The sequence below is a fragment of the Clarias gariepinus genome, chromosome 1, assembly GCF_024256425.1.
Source record: "Clarias gariepinus isolate MV-2021 ecotype Netherlands chromosome 1, CGAR_prim_01v2, whole genome shotgun sequence".
NCBI classification, from domain to species: Eukaryota; Metazoa; Chordata; class Actinopteri; order Siluriformes; family Clariidae; genus Clarias; species Clarias gariepinus.
Window position 1 is genome coordinate 20,354,820 of NC_071100.1, and position 20,489 is coordinate 20,375,308.

General features: G+C 43.0%; 1 protein-coding gene across 1 annotated transcript; it reads right to left on the reverse strand.

The window, feature by feature from the left end:
• Positions 1-1,254: 1,254 nt before the first annotated feature.
• On the reverse strand, positions 1,255-20,131 carry LOC128529803 (Fc receptor-like protein 5). The gene is made up of 12 exons (XM_053503334.1): positions 20,101-20,131; positions 19,193-19,228; positions 19,101-19,103; positions 18,813-19,052; positions 18,416-18,688; positions 4,194-4,460; positions 3,711-3,986; positions 3,300-3,617; positions 2,729-2,995; positions 2,318-2,566; positions 1,731-1,841; positions 1,255-1,637 (listed from the first exon to the last, which is right to left on the reverse strand). Exons 1-12 carry the CDS (start codon positions 20,129-20,131, stop codon positions 1,591-1,593), a joined length of 2,118 nt encoding a protein of 705 aa, XP_053359309.1. The 3' UTR covers positions 1,255-1,590.
• Positions 20,132-20,489: the final 358 nt, after the last annotated feature.

Genomic DNA, 20,489 nt, shown 5'->3' on the forward strand with positions numbered 1-20,489 from the left:
GTTTGGCTTTAGAGTCGCTAATGCTCATCTACGAGTTTTATATCGGTTAACTTATTCGTATGAAAACCAAATTGAGTAAATACCCAGTTAATTTAAACATCACTCCAAACATGTAGTCACTCTTGAGAATGACAAAGTAAAACCCTTGAAAATATCAAACCGTTTTGAATATGAAGCAATACGTAGCTTTACACACTCTGGTGGTTTGTAGCCTTATTAATATCTATAACTAGATATTCTGTAAAAAATTATTAATCTTTGTCTTTACTATACTCTTGTTCTCTTTAACCAGAGCTCTGCTGTGAAGGATTGGGGTCAGACTGGTGACCGATGGTCTTTCGGATCTACTGGAGGAGCCTGAACAAGCTGTTGAAGTTGTAGTAGTCCTTGAGGGCCTGGGTGACGGTGCAGCAGCTTTAGGAGTGATGTTTGGTCAGGTCTGTGCTCTAAACATTGAATTCCAAAAGGACTGGACAGACATCTATGAAGCCATCCAAACCATTGTTATTGGACTTGGAGAGACACGCTTCCCTCAGAGTCACATGTTGAAAAACATACTCATGTTCCCACAGACTCTTTTTTGTGTCTGACACATTAGGGAAAAAACTGTTCATCTTTTATTTGTTTTTAAAAATTGTTATGATATCATAAAATAAAAGAATCAGTAAGAGTCTGATAAGCACCTGGAGTTCTCCAGGTATTTTACTGACCTTTAAACAAAATAGAACATAGGGCACTGGTGGCTCAGTGGTAGGTGTTTCGCCTGCCATGCGGAAGGCCCGGGTTCGATTCCTAGCCGGTGCCCAAATCCCAGCCACTGGATGCAGTGCCGGTCCCAAGCCCGGATAAAATGGGAGGGTTGCGTCAGGAAGGGCATCCGGTGTAAAACCTGTGCCAAGTTGTAGTGCGGACTGGGTATTTCGGCTGCTCCCGGCAAGGGGTCGCCACAGCGGAAGACCAAGAACAACAAACAAAATAGAACGTGCATTCTCCTGTTTTATGCAAATCCCTGTTTCAACTTTGACTAGTTTTGGAAGAAAAGTTTTTTCTAGTAATATTTGTGTTTTAATTGTTGGGGGATTGTTAGGCCAATTTGTTTATATAGAAAAACAATCAGTTGAACCAACTACATCAATGGGCTAAAATGGGAGACAATTACATTTTTTGAGTGGATAAAAAGTTGGGCTAAGTCAAACCTAGAGAAATATATTTAATTGAGCCCACAGCCAATACTACTTGAGCTGACTTAAATGTTATAAATCATGTGAATCATGTGAGGGAAGATAAATTGCTGGCCCGACTTGATTTTCCTAGTTCATTTAATCTGCAGCTTCAAAGTTTACAAGAAACCTGTTGTGTCAACAAATACAGTACGACTTTAAGAATTTAGGTCAGCACTTGGAGTTTTTACAGTGCACTTGGACAGAAACATCAGATGGAATAGCAAATTCAAAGTAAATACTTAATAAAGCAACACATCACTATTATCTCAAAACAGACAAGAAAACATTTTACACAAAATTATAAACAGTATACATTTATATATTTATGTATTTCTATATATTTATATATTTTATAAATGAACTTTTTTTACTCTTCTGTAACAGCATTCTGGGTGTTCCCTCCATCTGTTTGAGCTGTCAATCAATCAATCAATTAATCAACCAATCAATCAATACAGGTTATTGTAAAGTTTATTAAAATGTACAACTGTATAAAAATGTCCTTACCTCGAGCTCTGGAACATTTCACTGCCAGAATGATGGTCAGCAGCAGATACACAGAGACCGTCACTAGACTACTGATCATGCATCTACAAGCCTCTGCATGTGAACAACTTGCTACAGGGGAAAACAACAATCATATTCTATGGCTATTCTAAAGGCCTTACAAATACAAAATTCACATAAACACAAATACCATACTGTACATCACTACACTGAATATGATTAATATTATATTTTATACCACAGAACTGCTGAATTCCTGAATCTGTCTATATGTAAGTATATATATAGTTATAAATAACTTCAGAGAGAAAAAAGACTGGCTGGTAATAAACAGTTTAGTGTTGCTATAATTTAAATTATTACAGGGAGTGATTACAGTGCCAACTTGCCTCAGGGAATTACACATAGCTATAAATGGTTAAATAAGTGTGTCTTTGACCAGTAAATAATAAAAAAAAAGATGTTGCTGCAGAACAAAAGTAGTAAAGTACAGTGCACACCTCATCACTGACTTTTTTTTTTTTTCTTTAACACCATTACTTGTGTTCCTTACTAAATAAAGACCTGAGTTATTTACTTATTCTCACCTCTGACTAAAACCCAGCTTTTGGGTGACTCCCCTCTCTCTGGGTGTGTACAGTGGTAGAAACCTTCATCTGACTTTGAGACACTACTGATGGTCATCTCTCCTGTAGTCTGCTTCTGGAGAACTGAATCATCTTTATAGAAATCAGCACCAGAGTCTGAGATCTTTGTGTTGTGATATAAACAGCGTAAAGTCAGAGGATTTCCCTCAGTTACAGGATGGACAGGACTCTCCAGGATCACATCACCATCTGTAGGAAAGAGACAAACAACATGTACAACATATAATCAATGTATGTATAATCATATAATGCTTCATACCTTTTAGCGTATTAAGCATTAAAACCTGAGCATCTGTTTAGTTTCAAACTGAGTTGTGAATTTTCTGTGATTAAACCACAGCACAGACTCACTGTGCACTGTGATGTAGAGAGAATTACTGCGTCCTCCAGATTCAGACTGACACCAGTAAACTCCAGTGTGTGATGTAGAGAGGGAGCTGATGTTACATGTAGATCCTGAAACTGATGAACAATTGTACAGTGTCTCACTGTGTGTGTATCCTCTCACTGTCCATCCAGTAGAGTCTCTCTGGTCCTCACAGCTCAGTGAGAGAGAGTCAGCAGTAAAGTGTTGAGTTCTGCTGGGACTGATGATCAGAGACACTGAACAACACTCATCTAAAACAAACACACATAATTATTATCATTCAGATGTAATAAATGTATAGTTTTCCAACCATACAGTATGTACCATAAATCCATTAACATTTACTTTGACAATGTCACCTAAATATGATTCTACTATCAGGTGCTTTTTCAGCTGCTTTTCACATTCCTCACGAAAAGAAATTACACAACACGTTAGCACAGATATACCTGATACTTAATATCAATAAATATCCCACATATTTCTCCATCTGTTCTTTCAATCAGACATGTAAACATTTGCTATTGCACAGCTATTGTTGATGTATTTCCTCACCAGTGACACACAGAGGCTGTGGTTCACTGTAGTGTGTGTGAAAGACTGGTTCTCCTCTCTCTGCTCTGCACATATAAACTCCTGTGTGATTCAGAGTAACAGGACTGAGAGTGTAGGAGCCTCCAGATCCTCTGCTGCTGTCTGAGAGGAGCGCTGTCCTGTACCTGAGGGAACCCTGACTGTCTCTGTAGGGAACATCTGTGTACCAGCTGAATGTCCAGCCTGTAGAGGAGTGTTTAACCTCACAGCTTAGAGTCACTGAGTCTCCTTCAGTCAGCCAGCTCAGTGGAGACACACTCACTACTGCCTCTGCTGGGTCTGATGGATAACAAATGTTTAAAATAAATACATAAAGTAATATAGAGGGGCACTTTTGTATAATTAATGACAAGATAAAATAGTCATACACACCTGATACAGTGAGTGTAAGAGCATCACTGATCTCTGAGCTCTGAGAGTCACTGCTTCTCCTCCCTCTGCAGGTGTATTTAACCCTGTTGTCATTTCTAACTGATCTGAGGCTGAACTCCTGTGTCATGTGGACTAAGTTGAGTGTGTAACCATCCTTATACCTGCTGTATGTCCACTCAGTGCTTCCTCCTTCCTGTATTTCACACCTGAGAGTCACACTCTCTCCTCTGAACACATTGTTATCAGGCTTTATGGTCACCACCGCTTTAGGATTCTCTGCAGAAACATCGTTTTATTATCAATATTTTAAATACAAACACGCTTATACAGTCCTAATAATACTATTATATATGTTATATATGTTTTAGCATTAATAATGATGAAGTTTATAAATATGTTATAATATTCTTTTATAAGTCTTTATAAAAGACTTATAATAAGTATTTTACGAAGTAAAAATGTTTTGCAACCATTTTCACTCACCAGTAACATTTACCCAGAGTGCATCACTGTAGTGTGTGTAGTAGACTGGGTTTCCTCTTCCAGCTCTGCACCTGTACTGACCTCCATCAGAGACACTAACTGAGCTGATGGTGTAGGAGTGTGTTTCAGTCTTAGTGCTCTGTGTGGGTGTGATCCAGTAAAACTTCCATCCAGCAGACTTCAGCTTTAGTGTACAGGTCAGAGTCACTGAGTTTCCTGTCAGTGCAGCTCCTTTAAGGTCTGATGTGAGTTGAGGTTTAGGTTTTTCTGGAGATAAAACACACAGTTCAGAATATTAATTCCCCTTAAAACTCAAGTTTTAAGGTTCAAGTTTTAAACGCAGATCCGTCCTGGGAACACAGCATCAGACAATAAATATATATATATATATATATATATATATATATATATATATATATATATATATATATGAAAAAATATATATGGAATCCTTGCTGGTGTATGTTAATGGGGGGCTTCAGATATTAAACATTTGGGTTTTCGGATATGTCAGGTAAAACAAAAGTTATAATTAGCTTAATAATATGTAACTTTTTACCACTAACGGAATATGGGAATGATGTTGCAAAAATGTAGAACTCTTTCTTCCATTAAGCAGTAAATTTTTTTTTTCTTCAGTCATAATTTGTGTAGTTGGTTTAAATTAAATAAAATTCAGTTTATGTCTCACTCATTGTCTCACTCTTGTTTTGGAAGACTTCCTGTTTACCTTGTTTAGTGCCCAGGACATTATTTAGGACACTAGTCAATCTGCAGGCATGGGGGTGTTATAAACATAGGGAGAACTTTTCTTACTGATTCCCTCTTGCTCCCGTCTTCCACATTCACCTCAGGTATAAATGCTCCTCGCAATTTCCTTTTTATGCTCATGGGCCATGGCCCTTATTGTAATCTGTAGATTCTCGCTGCACTCTTTTGGTTTCATGTGTGTGTTACCAACTAATGTTTGTTGTGTGGCCTGCTTGGTGGTGGTTTCACTTTTGGTGTGTGTGTTGATCCAAATTCTCGTAGCCTTAGCCCTTACCTTGCCACAATCTGGCATAATTGGCAGAATCAACTGTTTTTAAACAGAAGCGTGGTTCATTCATGTTGTTGCCCATGATGAAATAATATATCATCCTACTGCTGATAGGGAGGACCCAGGTCAGATAATTTCAGTACTGCAAGAGCTGTATGGGTTACCCATGAACTACACCAGGAAGTAAAAAAGCAGATAATGCTAAATAAGGCAGATTCCAGTGCTACTCTACTGGAAGTTAGAGGTGAAGTAATCAGGTGGGAATGTGAAGGTCTACCAGGCAGTATTAGAGGTCACAGTCAATCTCTACCTTCAGCTGTTGCCATTCAATCCCCACTCCTTACATGTTCCTTCATCTTATAAAAGGCAGTCCCTCTCAACCACTGGCTCTGGAAAACTATTACCCACAGCACTGCAGCGCCAGAGTGTAAGGAGTATTCCAATGACTCATGAATACTTACCGGGGGTTTAGGGCGTACTTCTACATTGGTGTCATCTTGTCCACACAGTGATTCTATGGTGTACATAGTTACTAAGAGCTTCTTTCATGAGAACATCCACCCTTGGGGTCAGAAGTGCATTCAGTAATGCCCTTGACTGCAGCTTAGGGCTGATAATGAGTTGCCATTCCCTACAATTTAGAACTGAACATGGAGCTCTGTGGTAAGGTAATGCCACACAATGGGGTGCTGGTTGTAAAAAAGCCCCTGGTGGTGGCCAACCTCAAGTGCCCAGTGTTTTAGGGATGGACGTCATTCGTTAGTGTTATAAAGACAGGCGACTAGAGGTATAGCTAATGTATCTGTTGTTAATATAAGTTCTACTGAGGTGGTGCTGTTTTCCCGTGTGATGGTAGGTATCCTCGTCCATTTCATTTCATTAGGCCGCCTACTGTTATCACAGAGGTTCCATCGTGTATTACGACTGTGAATTCTTAGTCAACTTTTCTTTCTTCTCTGTTTTCTCTGTCCATGATATGGATCTTGATTGTGCTACTCTGGTGGTGTATGACATTATGAGATTACATTGCTATTAGGCAACGCTCCCGGCGCATACCTCCTTCAGAACATAGTAAAGGGACATATTAATCAACTGTTAGCGGCGCAGGTCATTTGAGAGAGCATCAGCACTTATGCCTCCCCATATTTCTTGCTAGAAAGAAAGATACCCTGTGCATGTGTGTGAATATTACATTCTACCGCCAGCAGAATGCCAAGACGTGAAAAGATCCCTTTGCCATGCATTGAGGAATCCCTTGGTGCTATGAAGAGAGACTGGACATTTGTGTGCCCCGAGTCCACTGATGAGTCTCTGTTTTTTTAATGTTTGGCCAAGATCCTTGGCTGTCTGTGGCTTTCTCGTGGGGGGAGTTCAGGAGCCAGTTGCTGGTCATGCTCATGAATGGATTCTTGAGCACCAGACCCATTTGCAGATGGAATTTGAAGAAGCCCAGGAGCGGTTGAGTCTTGCTGCAAATTGCAGAAAGCAGAACTATGACCAGCAGGTGCAAGGTGAGCCTGTCACAAACCCCTGTTATTCTTTTTTTGTTGTTGTCCTCACGCTGTCATGCCTCTCTACATATGATCACGTTTCCCCAGGCTGTCATGCATTTTCCCATGCCTCCGTACTGCCCCTCCCACACACCAGTTCCCCATTCACAAATAATTTCTCCCAGCATTTAAGGAAACGCAAGACGTGACAGAGCCATTGAAGGAGGGTCAGTTGGTTTATGAGTATAATTTAAGTGCATTAGGGCATCATAAAATCCAAGGCCTATGGAGCTCAGTGCTTCATCAAGTTTTGAGGGCACTTAGAGAATGTGGGTCTGATCATACTTTTGTACCGGGATTCATTCTGTGAATGAAACTTTACATATGATACCATTTTGTTATATTTTTTTAGAGCATGTACAAAGTTATATGGAAATTAGCTAACTGTGTTGTGTTGTATTTTATAGAAAACTTTTTTATAAAAACATTTTGTGTAAAAAAAAAAAAAACTGTGAACATTGAGTTTAAGAAATGCATCTAATGAATGAAAATTATTAAATTGACATCTTGCATTGTGTTTGCAAATAAATAAAATCATAACTCTAGTCTTAATGTACAGTATTTCACATCATTATCTAAGTCCTACTTCTTTATCAAATCTCACAGTTCATCATGTGCAGCTCTAATCTACACCGTTACTGAGTGCTAAGGTGCCTCTAAGGTTAATGAGTACTGAAGAGATGATGACACTCACCTGATACAGTCAGTGTAACAGCATCACTGGTGTGTGAGGAGTGTGAGCCTCCTCTCTCTCTTCCTCTACAGGTGTATTTACCTGTGTGTGTCATTTCAGCACTACTGTTTCTGTACTCCTGTTCACTACTGACACCAGAACCATCTTTATTCCAGCTGTAGTTCCAGTAAGAGATCTGATCAGACTGTATATCACATCTGAGAGTGACAGTCTCTTCTTTGTACACCTGATTATCAGGATCTATGGACACCACAGGTTTTGGTAGCGCTGTAAAAAGATACTAAAATATATTTTTTTAATAATTAGTATGCTTTTGATCAGTAGTTTTTTTTGTTATTATTAATACTTTATTTGAAGTATACCTTTAAAGCTTCTGGTATCGTACATACAGTGGTGTGAAAAACTATTTGCCCCTTTCCTGATTTCTTATTCTTTTGCATGTTTGTCACACAAAATGTTTCTGATCATCAAACACATTTAACTATTAGTCAAAGATAACACAAGTAATCACAAAATGCAGTTTTTAAATGATGGTTTTTATTATTTAGGAAGAAAAAAACTCCAAATGGCCCTGTGTGAAAAAGTGATTGCCCCCCTGTCAAGAACTAACCTGAGATGACCAGAAGACGTAGCTTTAGCGGTTAGCCCTGTGTAGCGTGACTGGTAAACCCAAACGCGGAGTGACACGAATAGGCAGGATAATCACGCAGTTAGTCTAAGGACTCTCATGATTGGGGAGCAAGGGAAAGACACAATCTAACCCGCGTCCTATAAATACACACTCAGCAAGCAAGCGAAACCAAAAAGGTGAGTACTCACAGTTAGATGACCGCAACCGAGGCAACATCGGGCAACTCAATGACTGAGCGTTGTACTGAGGTTTGTTTACTCCTTTTATACTTCCTGGTTTGCGACCGCCTTACTTCCGGGTCCTAGTGCCGGTCGCAGCTTGAGTGTGCATGACAGTACCCCCCTGTCCAGGACTGGCTCCTGACGGTCCTGGGGTGGAGGATACCCGACGACGGTAGTCTCGAATGAGTTCGGGGTCGAGGATGAACCGGGCCGGAATCCACGATCGTTCCTCGGGGCCGTAGCCTTCCCAATCGACCAGGTACTGGGTGCCTCTGCCCCGAGGGCGTGAATCGAGGATCCGACGCACGGTGTAGGCGGGACCACCGTCAATGATGCGGGGAGGAGGAGCAGGGGGGGTGGGTGGAATCATTGGAGAGGTGATGAAGGGTTTGAGTTGAGATGTGTGGAAAACCGGGTGGATCCGGAGCGCCGCAGGCAGCTGGAGCCGGTAGGTGACAGGGTTTATCCTTAGGGTGATGCGGTATGGTCCTATGAAGCGAGGTGAGAGTTTCCTGGATTCGGTATGAAGGTGGAGGTTCTTTGTGGATAGCCATACCTTGTCACCTACTCTGTACAAACGTCCCGGAGGGTGTCGACGGCGGTGTTGAGTGGTATACTGTTGATTGGCCTTCTGGATAGCGAGGTTGGCTTGGTTCCAGAGCCGTCGACACCTACGGACCAACTGTTGGGCCGATGGTACGTCGACCTCCGGTTCTTGATGGGCAAACATCGGAGGTTGGAAACCATAGCATACCTCAAATGGGCTTAGATTGGTGGCTGAGGAGACGTGTAGGTTGTGGGAAAGTTCTGCCCATGTGAGGTAGCGGGCCCAGGAGCACTGGCGGTCGGCCACAAAACATCTTAGGTAGCGCTCCAGTTGTTGGTTGGTCCGTTCCGTCTGACCATTAGTCTGAGGATGGTATCCGGATGACAGACTACTGGTGGAATTGATCAGACGGCAGAAGGCCTTCCAGAACCGGGCGGTGAACTGGGGCCCCCTGTCCGAGACGATGTCTTTGGGGAACCCATGCAGGCGGACTACGTGTTCCAGTATTAGCTCAGCGGTGGTTTTGGCTGATGGGAGTCCGGTGAGGGCCACCAGGTGCACAGCCTTGGAGAACCGGTCAACAATGGTGAGGATGGTGTTCTTCCCTTCGGAAACCGGCAGGCCCGTGATGAAGTCCAGGGCGATGTGCGTCCAGGGCCGCCGAGGAACAGGAAGTGGTTGAAGCTCTCCCGGGGGTGGCTGATTGGTGTCCTTGGCCCGGGCGCACACCGGGCACGCCTGCCGGCCCGGCCTCTGCGGCCTGTGCCTGGCGGACCCTTGTCTCCAAGTTCCACTGAAGAGGTGCGATGATCCGGGAAGCGGGGATGACAGGCACGGGATCCGCCCGGGGAAGGTCTTCGTCATGTTGTCTCGAAAGTGCGTCGGCCTTGGTGTTTTTGGACCCCGGGCGGTACGATAGGTGGAAATCGTACTGTTCGAAAAATAGAGCCCACCGTGCCTGTCGTGGATTCAGTTGTCTTAAGTTCCTGATGGTGATGAGGTTCTGATGGTCGGTCCAGACGATGAACGGCTCACTGGCGCCCTGGAGCCAGTGACGCCATTCCTCCAAGGCCCACTTTATTCAATTCAATTCAATTCAATTCAATTTTATTTGTATAGCGCTTTTAGCAATTTTCATTGCCGCAAAGCAGCTTTACATAGTCAAAAGAATTATTTAGGTTTGTATGAAATGTGAATTTGTATGAATCAAAATGGTCAGTTTGTCCCTGGTGAGCAAGCCGAGGGCGACAGTGGCAAGGAAAAACTCCCTGAGATGGTAAGAGGAAGAAACCTTGAGAGGAACCAGACTCAACAGGGAACCCATCCTCATTTGGGTGAAACAAAAAGCAGTAAATGATCTGCATTTATACAGTGTGTAGGGTGGGAGGCAGTTCAGCTATAATAGCTGATGTTAACTTTATGCCCAGCAGTTCGCGGTCCCCTACCCCGTATCGCTGCTGAGTGGGGTTGAATTTTTTGGAGAAGAAACCACACGGGTGCAGTTTCTGGTCTGGACCTCGTTGAGAGAGAACGGCGCCGGCGCCCACATCCGACGCGTCCACCTCCACAACGAAAGGTTGGTTGGCGTCTGGGTGGAGAAGGATGGGAGCGGTGGTGAAACGATGACACAGATCTTGGAAGGCGGAGATAGCAGCAGGTGTAAGGCGAAACGGGTGAAGCGAGGGCCTGGTCAAAGCAGTTAATGGTGCTGCAACTGTACTGTAGCCCCGGATGAAGCGACGATAGAAGTTCGCAAACCCCAGAAAACGTTGAAGCTGTTTGAGGGTCCTGGGTAGGGGCCAGTGACGCACAGCTTCGAGCTTCTGAGGATCCATGGCCACACCCTGGGGTGAGATGACAAAACCCAGGAACGTGGTGGAGTGCTCGTGGAAAGCACATTTTTCCAGCTTGCAGTACAGTTGGTGAGCGAGCAATCTCTTAAGAACCGCCCGAACATGTTGGATGTGCTCCTGGAGGTTATGGGAATAAATGAGAATATCGTCCAGGTAGACGAACACCCATCGGCCCAGCATGTCTCTGAGGACGTCATTAATAAATTGTTGGAAGGCCGAGGGTGCGTTGCAGAGTCCAAAGGGTATGACCAGGCTCTCGTAGTGTCCAGTGGGTGTGATGAACGCCGTCTTCCACTCATCGCCCTCTCTGATACGCACCAAGTTGTAGGCGCTCCGAAGGTTCAACTTCGTGAAAATGGTGGCACCAGAGAGGGCGTCCAGGGCAGAGTTGGTGAGTGGCAGCGGATGTCGGTTCTTTATTGTGATCTTGTTTAGCCCCCGATAGTCGACACATGGGCGAAGTTCGCCCCCTTTCTTCTTCACGAAGAAAAACCCCGCGGCGGCTGGTGAGGAGGAGGGTCGGATGGTACCGTGGCGCAGGGCGTTGGCGATGGCCGCGGGGGGGGGCGGAGCCTGGCTGAAGTTCAATCGCCAGGTCGTATGGGCGATGAGGTGGTAGGTGAGTGGCTCTTTTTTTTGCAGAATACTTCAGCCAGGTCTCGATACTCAGGTGGAATGGCGTCGGTGTCGACGTCGGGGACCTCGGACTCCTTGGAACACGTCCCAGCCGGTGCCCGGAGGCAGAGCTCGGTGCAGGTCGGCCCCCACTGAAGGATCCGGTTCTGTGCCCATGAGATGAGAGGGTCGTGCTTCAGTAACCAGGGATAACCGAGGATGACCGGAGATGATGAGATAGGTGTGAGGAAAAACTGTAGCTGTTCGTGATGCTGATCGATGATGAAAGAGAGAAGTTGGGTCTGGTGAGTGATGGGGCTAGATGACAGGGGCCGACCGTCGACTGAGGTGATGTGAAGCGGCTGGGATAACGCCTCGATCTTTACCCCCATTTCTTTGGCATACATGGAGTCAATGAAGTTCCCCGCGGCACCGGAATCGATGAACGCGGTACTTCGGACCCGTTTGTGGCCAAATTGGAGGGTTACCTGAACCGTGAGACGCGAAGTGGTGGTGTGGGTGGTGGTGGAGAGGTGGATGGCGCCCGGTGAGTCTCTCCCCTTGTTCACCGGGGCTGCGCGTTTCCCGGGCGTAGCGGACAGATCGCCCGGTGATGGGCCGCTGACCCACAATAGGCGCACAGACCTTCTCGGAACCGGCGTTCTCGTTCTGTCACGGTTAGGAAGGCGCGTCCTAATTGCATGGGTTCCCCGGCTCCGGTGTTAACCACGGCAGGAGGTGGAGATCCGACAGGTTCAGTGATGGCGGGAGTGAAGGTGGTGGATGGTCGAGGTGACGTGTAGGCGTGGATTGGAGCAGGCGGCAGGGTCCTCGGGGCTGGCTTCGGACGAGAGAGAAGGCGCTGGTCGATGCGGAGGGCAAATTGGATTAGCCCCTCCAGTGTGGCGGGGAGTTCTCGTCCGGCCAGTTCATCCTTGATGCGTGAAGCCAGTCCCTCGTAGTAGGATGTCCGGAGCGCGGCGTCTCCCCAGGCTGTCTGTACTGCGAGGGTGCGGAATTCGGCAGTATAGCGACTCACGGACAATCCTCCCTGCCACAGGTGGTAGAGCTTTGTGTCGGTCTCCACCTCGCCCGCAGGATGTTCAAAGGTGAGTCTGAGCTGGCTGGTGAATTCGTTGTAAGAATGAGCGGTATCGGTGTCTGCTCGAAGCACTGCCGTGGCCCACTCAGCTGCCTGCCCGGACAACAACGATACGAGAAGAGCAATGCGAAGCCGATCGGTGGAGTACTTGGTGGCGTTGAACTCAAACACCAGATCTAATGCTGTCAAAAACACATTACATCTTCCGTCCGTGCCGTCCCATTTATCTGGTGGAGCTAGAAAGACATCTGAAGGGGGGGGAGGCGGCGCTGCGGCCGCCGCGGCGGGTGGCCGGCTCATCGCGTCAGCAACAGCCGCGCAGAGATCCGCGTTCTCCCGCCGGAGCTCCGCCACCTCGCGGCGCAAGGCCGCGACGTCTTGGACGCTCTGACGCAGAGTAGCGAGCTCTCCGGTTAGCTGATTGATGAGCGCGGCATGCTGATCCACCACACCGCAGAGACGCGCATGCCCCGCTGGGAAGAACTAACCTGAGATGACCAGAAGACGTAGCTTTAGCGGTTAGCCCTGTGTAGCGTGACTGGTAAACCCAAACGCGGAGTGACACGAATAGGCAGGATAATCACGCAGTTAGTCTAAGGACTCTCACGATTGGGGAGCAAGGGAAAGACACAATCTAACCCGCGTCCTATAAATACACACTCAGCAAGCAAGCGAAACCAAAAAGGTGAGTACTCACAGTTAGATGACCGCAACTCAATGACTGAGCGTTGTACTGAGGTTTGTTTACTCCTTTTATACTTCCTGGTTTGCGACCGCCTTACTTCCAGGTCCTAGTGCCGGTCGCGGCTTGAGTGTGCATGACACCCCCTTGTTAAAAAAATAACTTAACTGTGGTTTATCACACCTGAGTTCAATTTCTGTAGTCACCCCCAGGCCTGATTACTGCCACACCTGTTTCAATTAAGAAATCACTTAAATAGGAGCTACCTGACACAGAGAAGTAGACCAAAAGCACCTCAAAAGCTAGACATCATGCCAAGATCCAAAGAAATTCAGGAACAAATGAGAACAAAAGTAATTGAGATCTATCAGTCTGGTAAATGTTATAAAGCCATTTCTAAAGCTTTGGGACTCCAGTGAACCACGGTGAGAGCCATTATCCACAAATGGCAAAAACATGGAACAGTGGTGAACCTTCCCAGGAGTGTCCGACCAACCAAAATTACCCTAAGAGCGCAGAGACAACTCATCTGAGAGGCCACAAAAGACCCCAGGACAACATCTAAAGAACTGCAGGCCTCACTTGCCTCAATTAAGGTCAGTGTTCACGACCCCACCATAAAAAAGAGACTGGGCAAAAAAGGCCTGCATGCACTGTGATGGGATCAAATCAACTGACTTTTTCTTCTCTGATGGCACGGGCATATTCCAGGACAACAATGTAAATAGAAATGTTTTTCAAACAGCACTAATGTCTGTGTTTCTCTGCAATTATAAACACCATTATGAGCCTGATTAACACAAGTGCTGTGTAACTATAATTCTTGTTTTTACTAGAATTATAATTACAATTGGCGCTTGTTTCGTAACTAAACCGTACGATTAAACCCAAGACTCTGCTCTTGTGACGTTCTTTGATCTAGTTAGCAGTACTAGAAGAATTTCCTTAACTTTCACCTCCAAACTGTTTGCGTGTGTGTGTGTGTGTGTGTATGTGTGTGTGCGTGCGTGCATGCGCATTTAAGTAGCGTAGTTTCATGTGTTTTAGATTACTCAAATCATTTTTTTTTAAATGAAGGAATGTAGTCTTGGTTGTGTATTTTAAAGTTTAAACATTTGCCCAGATCTTAAGTTACCTTGCTCATAATTGCTAAATACTAGATTTTGTGTTATCATTGTTGTCCATGTGATAGGCAGAACTGGTAAGATACACTAAATTGTGCTAAACGCTGGACGGTTGGTGGTAAAGTGTACATTATAAATTTTAAATGTTAAAGATTCGATACACTGACCCAGAGTTAAAACACTACATATTTATCGTGAAGAATGACATTCAATCGTTGTCATTATTATGTAAACCATACATACAGCAGCAGCAGGTTACACATACAGCAATAAGGGGGGGTCAGTGTATTGTCAGTGTATGTGTATGTGCGTAAAAGTGACTGAAAAAAAATTAAAATTGGAAATTGTCAGTGTATGTACAGTGGCTTGCAAAAGGATTCGGCCCCCTTAAACTGTTCCACATTTTGTCACATTACAGCCACAAACATGAATCAATTTCATTGGAATTCCACGTGAAAGACCAATACAAAGTGGTGTACACTTGAGACATGGAACGAAAATCATACATGATTCCAAACATTTTTTACAAATAAATAACTGCAAAGTGGGGTGTGCGTAATTATTTAGCCCCCTTCGGTCTGAGTGCAGTCAGTTGCCCATAGACATTGCCTGATGAGTGCTAATGACTAATAGAGTGCACCTGTGTGTAATCTAATGTCAGTACAAATACAGCTGCTCTGTGACGGCCTCAGAGGTTGGTTGAATACTTTTGCAAGCCACTGTACTGTATGTGTGCGTAAAGTGACATTGAATATATCCAATAAATTATAAGAAATAACTTAAGCTTGCAATAAAAGAGTGTAAAGCATGACGTACCTCTGACTGTAACTGTAACTGGATCACTGAGCTCTGAGTCGTAGTTTCCTCTGCATGCTTTACACTGATACACTGTTACTCCTGCATTAGAGACTGTATCATGGAGTGTGTTGGTGTCTTTAACTACTTGGGATAGAGGGTGCTGATCTTTGTACCAGAGAAAAGTCCATCCAGTAGACTGCAGATTACAGCTCAGAGTAACTCTGTCTCCAGTGTAGATGGAGCTCTGAGACATCACACTCACAGTCGCCCTGGGTTTTCCTGTTTATATGAAATAATAATAATGATGCGTTTTATTCATGTAGATGCCTTTCTAGTCACTCAAGGTCGCCTTCCAATTCAAACAAAAGATAAATAATAGCATTAAGTAGTAAGTGACATTAAAACAATATTTATAAGAAGGGTGAAGAATGCGAGGGGGGGTGTGGAACTGTATGAGCTCTGATAAAGATAGAGATAGAGATTATAAAGTGCTTTACATGTAAGGAAGAGAGTTTTAAACTCTATACGGTTTATAGAGTAGAACAACAAATAGGAACAACAAATAACTTGACTTCTAGTTGATTATTATAATAATATGATTATTCTAGTTGAGTATTATAATGTACAGTACAAAACATAAAATCATGGAGCAGTGGAAAAAGAATTAATAGTGTATGACTCCCATGAACTTGGAGGACTGCATCTATACGTCTCGGCAATCACTCAAATATCTTATTAACAAAGTCATCTGGAATGGCAAAGAAAGCATTCTTGCAGGATCCCCAGAGTTTATCAAGATTCTTTGGTTTCATCTTCATTGCCTCCACTTCCATCTTACCCCAGACATGCTCAATAGTTGGTGACTGGGCTGACCAATTCTGGAGCACCTTGACCTTGAAGTATGAGAAGGAGCGCCATCCTGCTGAAGAATTTGCCCTCTCCTGTGGTTTGGAATATAATAGGCAGCAAGAATGTCTTGATACCTCAGGCTGTTGATGTTGCCATCCTCTCTGCAGATCTCTCGCATGCCCCCATGCTGAATGTAACCCCAAACCATGATTTTTCCTCCACCAAACTCGACTGTTTTCTGTGTGAATCTTGAGTCTATGCAGGTTCCAATACAGTAGGTAGTCAACAGGAATGCCTATTACCACCGTGCTCACCACCGCGGCAAAATGACAGCAATTTGAAATGTTACTGTTATTGTGTCACAAGTGTAGTTTTAAGAGTTGTTTAGGCGAGAATGCATGTGTGTACAGCTCAAAACCTCCATCAGTTATTAAAAATAGTGTCTATTTAGAAAAAATGTCCCAACGTTTTCAAAAAGAACTTTTAAACGTTTTCTAAATATGGGCTATTGTTTACTTACAATATTTGTTAATTTAATTTAAATGAGGTTTGCACTTGGGGTGTTGAGCATTGTAATCCTCCTCTTTAATTTCCTACGTAGTCTAATCAGTGCTCAGCCGCATGCATATAGTTTTTCAGAGTGCACCGGCAGAAGTGGACTAATGATTATGAATGCGTCTGGGAAAACTGACCATTTTAATAATTCATTGATGAATTAGTGATTTCTTTGGTTTCGGCTGTAATGGAGGTAATCATGTCATCTCGTCATCTCTGAAGCAGCGGATTGCTCTATAATTCACATTTCATATGAATTACATCATCTAAAATTTGTTTTCCATTAGTTTATATAAAAGCAGACATTTCGCTTGCTATAAGTCTTATAAAGGCTATGTAGCTTCTATAGTTTTATTATATAGTTTTTGCACATTCATCTGCCAAACTTTTTCTGATGCACACTCAGAGTGGCTATACGCTAGTGTTACACATGATATAATCTAAAGGCTAGATATTAAGGTATAAATTTACAGTGGAACCTTGGATTACGAGCATAAACGCTCTTGAAGCGGGCTCATGTTCCAAAACACTCGTAAACCAAATAGCATTTTCCTATAAAAAATTATGGAAATTCAAATTATTCGTTCCACAACAAAATTAACATATATTGGAACAGCACTGGAAAAGCACTGGAATAACCTCGTTTCAATGCATTTTGGAATATTGACCACTTTTATTCCTTTGGAATGCCACATCACAGGCTAACAAGCAGTTAAGAAGTCATTCCAAAAAGTGGAGAGAATTTGGGAAAGAGCACATTAACATTAAGAGTAAGCTGCAGAGTTAAACCAACATAATTGTCAGGGGGAGAATATCAGATATGAACCAAGAGACATAGTTTGGCTCTCAACTAAGAACCTGCAAAATATGCCGGGATACAGAAAATGATACCACAAATACATGAGCCATACAAAATTCTAGAAAAATCAACAATGTAACCTATCAACTGGAACTACATCATCACCGTCACCTCACTCCAACCCTCCATATCTCACTTAGGGCACAAGGCGGACTCGAGCCTGGAAGGGTAACCTTACATATCTCTCAACTTAAGCCTTCTAGAAAACAAGCCTTATATAAAACATTTCCCTCAAGCACTCCTCCAGAGCGCCTTCAGCTCAAGGGTATAACAGCGTACAGGATAAAGGCCATTTTAAAACTATAAAACAGGCAGGGGATACTCCACTACCTCATTTACTTGGAGGGATATGGTCTGGAGGAGAGATGCAGGGTCGTGGCTCAGGATATGTTAGACCTCTTAATAATTAAATTTCATGCCAGCTACCCCAACCCACCACAACAACTGCCAGGAGGGACACCTAGAGGAAGGGTAGCCTTAAGAGTACCACATATAAATACAGTGGATAATGACTACAACATCCAGCTACAACCTCTACATAGGAGGGGTACAGCACAGAATGAGCACCATCTCTGGGCCAGAATCAGCAGTGTACCTTCATCTGAAGGTCACATTGTTGAACATTGTTAAATAAATGATGAACATGTTGGTGTTATATCTTTCACTTAGATGTTGAAAGTTTCACTAGTAATTTCAGCTAGATGTGATTATTTTTATGGGGGGGGGGGTCATTCTTTTCTGTAACCACTGTACATCTCCCAGCGTACAGGTTTCTGATTACACTCAGCACAGAGTAGAGATAAAACTCAGGTTATATTTATATAGTGTGAACAGAATCAGCTGAGCATTGCAAAGTTTACACTCTCGTGAGTAATCTCCAGACTATACAAAGCAATTTGTGTTAGTGCCTTTTTTGTATTTCTGCCAGACCTTGTTTGTACTGTTTACAAGTTGACCAACTCTAGCCCGTTTATTGACTTCAGTTTGTGATCACTGTATTTGTCCTGATTGCCTGTGTGTACTGGCAAAAAACATCATTTTACCTGCACTTGCATCTCAACAGACATATATACACACAAACACACACAAACACGCACACACACCTGACACAGTGAGTGTAACAGCGTTGCTGGTCTTTGAGGTCTGAGAGTCGTCTTTTCTCCGTCCACTGCAGGTGTATTTACCGCTGGAAGACTCTACAGCACTGAATGAATATTTCCTGTTCACACTGTAGGAGGAAAGTTGGACTCCATCTTTATACCAGTTGTACGTCCACTCAGTGTCTGCATGTCCTGGTATTTCACATGTGAAAGTGACTTCCTCTCCACTGAATATCTGTCCATCAGGCTGCAGAGTCAGAACGGCTTTAGGTCTCTCTGTACAGTTACACCAAATACATCACATCAGTCACACACACCCTTCTCTGACCATCTGATATTTAATCAGTGTGTTTTGTAATGTATTAGTGCATGTTACAGGAGTGTAAGGTCAGATATGTACCTATCACTGAGAGAGTCACTGCATTACTCATTTTCTGTTCACACTCACACCCATGACATTCATATTTGTGACTCTGATACACTTTTATAGTGTAGACGTTTTCATCAGAGCTGTAAACATAAATATCATCTTTGTACCAGTGATACGGTCCACTCCATCCAGAAATATAACATGTGAGTGTAACTGTCTCTCCACTGAATATCTGTGGTGAATTCGGCTGCACAGACAGAACTGGTTTTGCTGGAAAAGTCAAAAAGCAAACATACAGTGTCAGTGTTAATATCTTACATTCTGCACGACAATCTACAAACACGATCTACTTCAGCTTAATAGAAATGTAACATTTACACATCATAGGCAGTAAAATATGTATAAATCACCTTGAGCTTGTTCGACTCGGAGAAGTGAAATAAACACTAAAAAAAAGAGGAACACAGAATATGATGTCATGCTGATTTGTTTAACTTCTTTAGGAGAACAAATGAGAACGATGTCATATATTTGTAAACAAATAATTAACTAGCAATAAAATAAAACTAGCAATAAAAACTTTCAATAGTAATTGGTGTTTAGAAAAAGCTGTTTCCACTCAGGTCACTGATTGCTCATTAATGTCTCATAGAAAAGTCTGTCACAATAACTGCCCAGCATTTCAGTGGAAATACACAACTGTACAGTTCTTCTAGGAAATAAACCATAAGCTCACTTATTTAATTTTCTCCCAGCAAATTACACCCTGAATCAATTTTATTGTTGAGGTCACTACAGAACTAATTTGGGTAAAAGATTTGCCAGTATATACTGGGTAGTTAGAAGCAGACTTGCTAATAAAGCTAACTGCAGCTCTCAAAAACAACCTGTCAGTTTTAAACTCATTACAGGATCAATAATGAATGTTTCTGATGAATACTAGAATATCACAAAAAGAAAAAAATATTTTCCATTTATTGTTTAAAAAAAAAAAGTTAAACCCTATAAAATTCACAGGACAAATATTACAAATTACTAAACATTTAATATATTGATGCAGCTCTTTTGTTTTAGTTGACGACACTAAAGTTATGTTAAGCAACATGTTTGTTAAATCACCGTCAATAAGAACTCAGTCAGTAAGAACAGTAGCAGTTTATTCACACTGACACTGTTATACACCTGCATCAGCATGACAAAGAAATAATACCAATACATGTTGATTCACCTAAATCTATGCCATTGAAGCAATGTGATTTCAGATTGTCAAGAAAACCCCAACCACAGCAATGAAGATACAAAGAGAGCATTTACTCACAGATCATCACACAGAGTGGACGCAGCTCCATCCTCTCACACTGATACCTAATGGACAGATCAGTGGTCTAAGCTAAAGCCACTACACGTCTGTGCTCTGTGGACTTCCGTTATGGTAAAAAATTGATGAGTTTTGTTCATGTGAACCCTATCTTTATGCCCCAGATATTATAACACTAAGTAAAAATTTGTAGAAAAGTTCACTAGACGTGCTGTCAGAACCTCCCATAAAGCTTGGAGGCAGGGCTTCTGCTGCTCAAAAAAAGGGATTAATTCAGTGGCATTTTTTTTTCTATTAACAATAGAAGACATATTTAAAAAAAAATGGAGAAAGCATACACACTTAACCAACAATTTAATAGTTGTGTGCAGATCAGATGGTCCGCTGTG

Excerpts from the sequence above, each read along its gene's own strand:
- LOC128529803 (XM_053503334.1), bottom strand. The coding sequence starts at position 20,131 with ATGGAGCTGCGTCCACTCTGTGTGATGATCT. Across the intron at positions 3,618-3,710 it reads TCTTACACTCACTGTATCAG|ACCCAGCAGAGGCAGTAGTG; the intron begins GTGTGTATGACT and ends GTTATCCATCAG. Across the intron at positions 1,842-2,317 it reads AAGCTGGGTTTTAGTCAGAG|CAAGTTGTTCACATGCAGAG; the intron begins GTGAGAATAAGT and ends TTTCCCCTGTAG.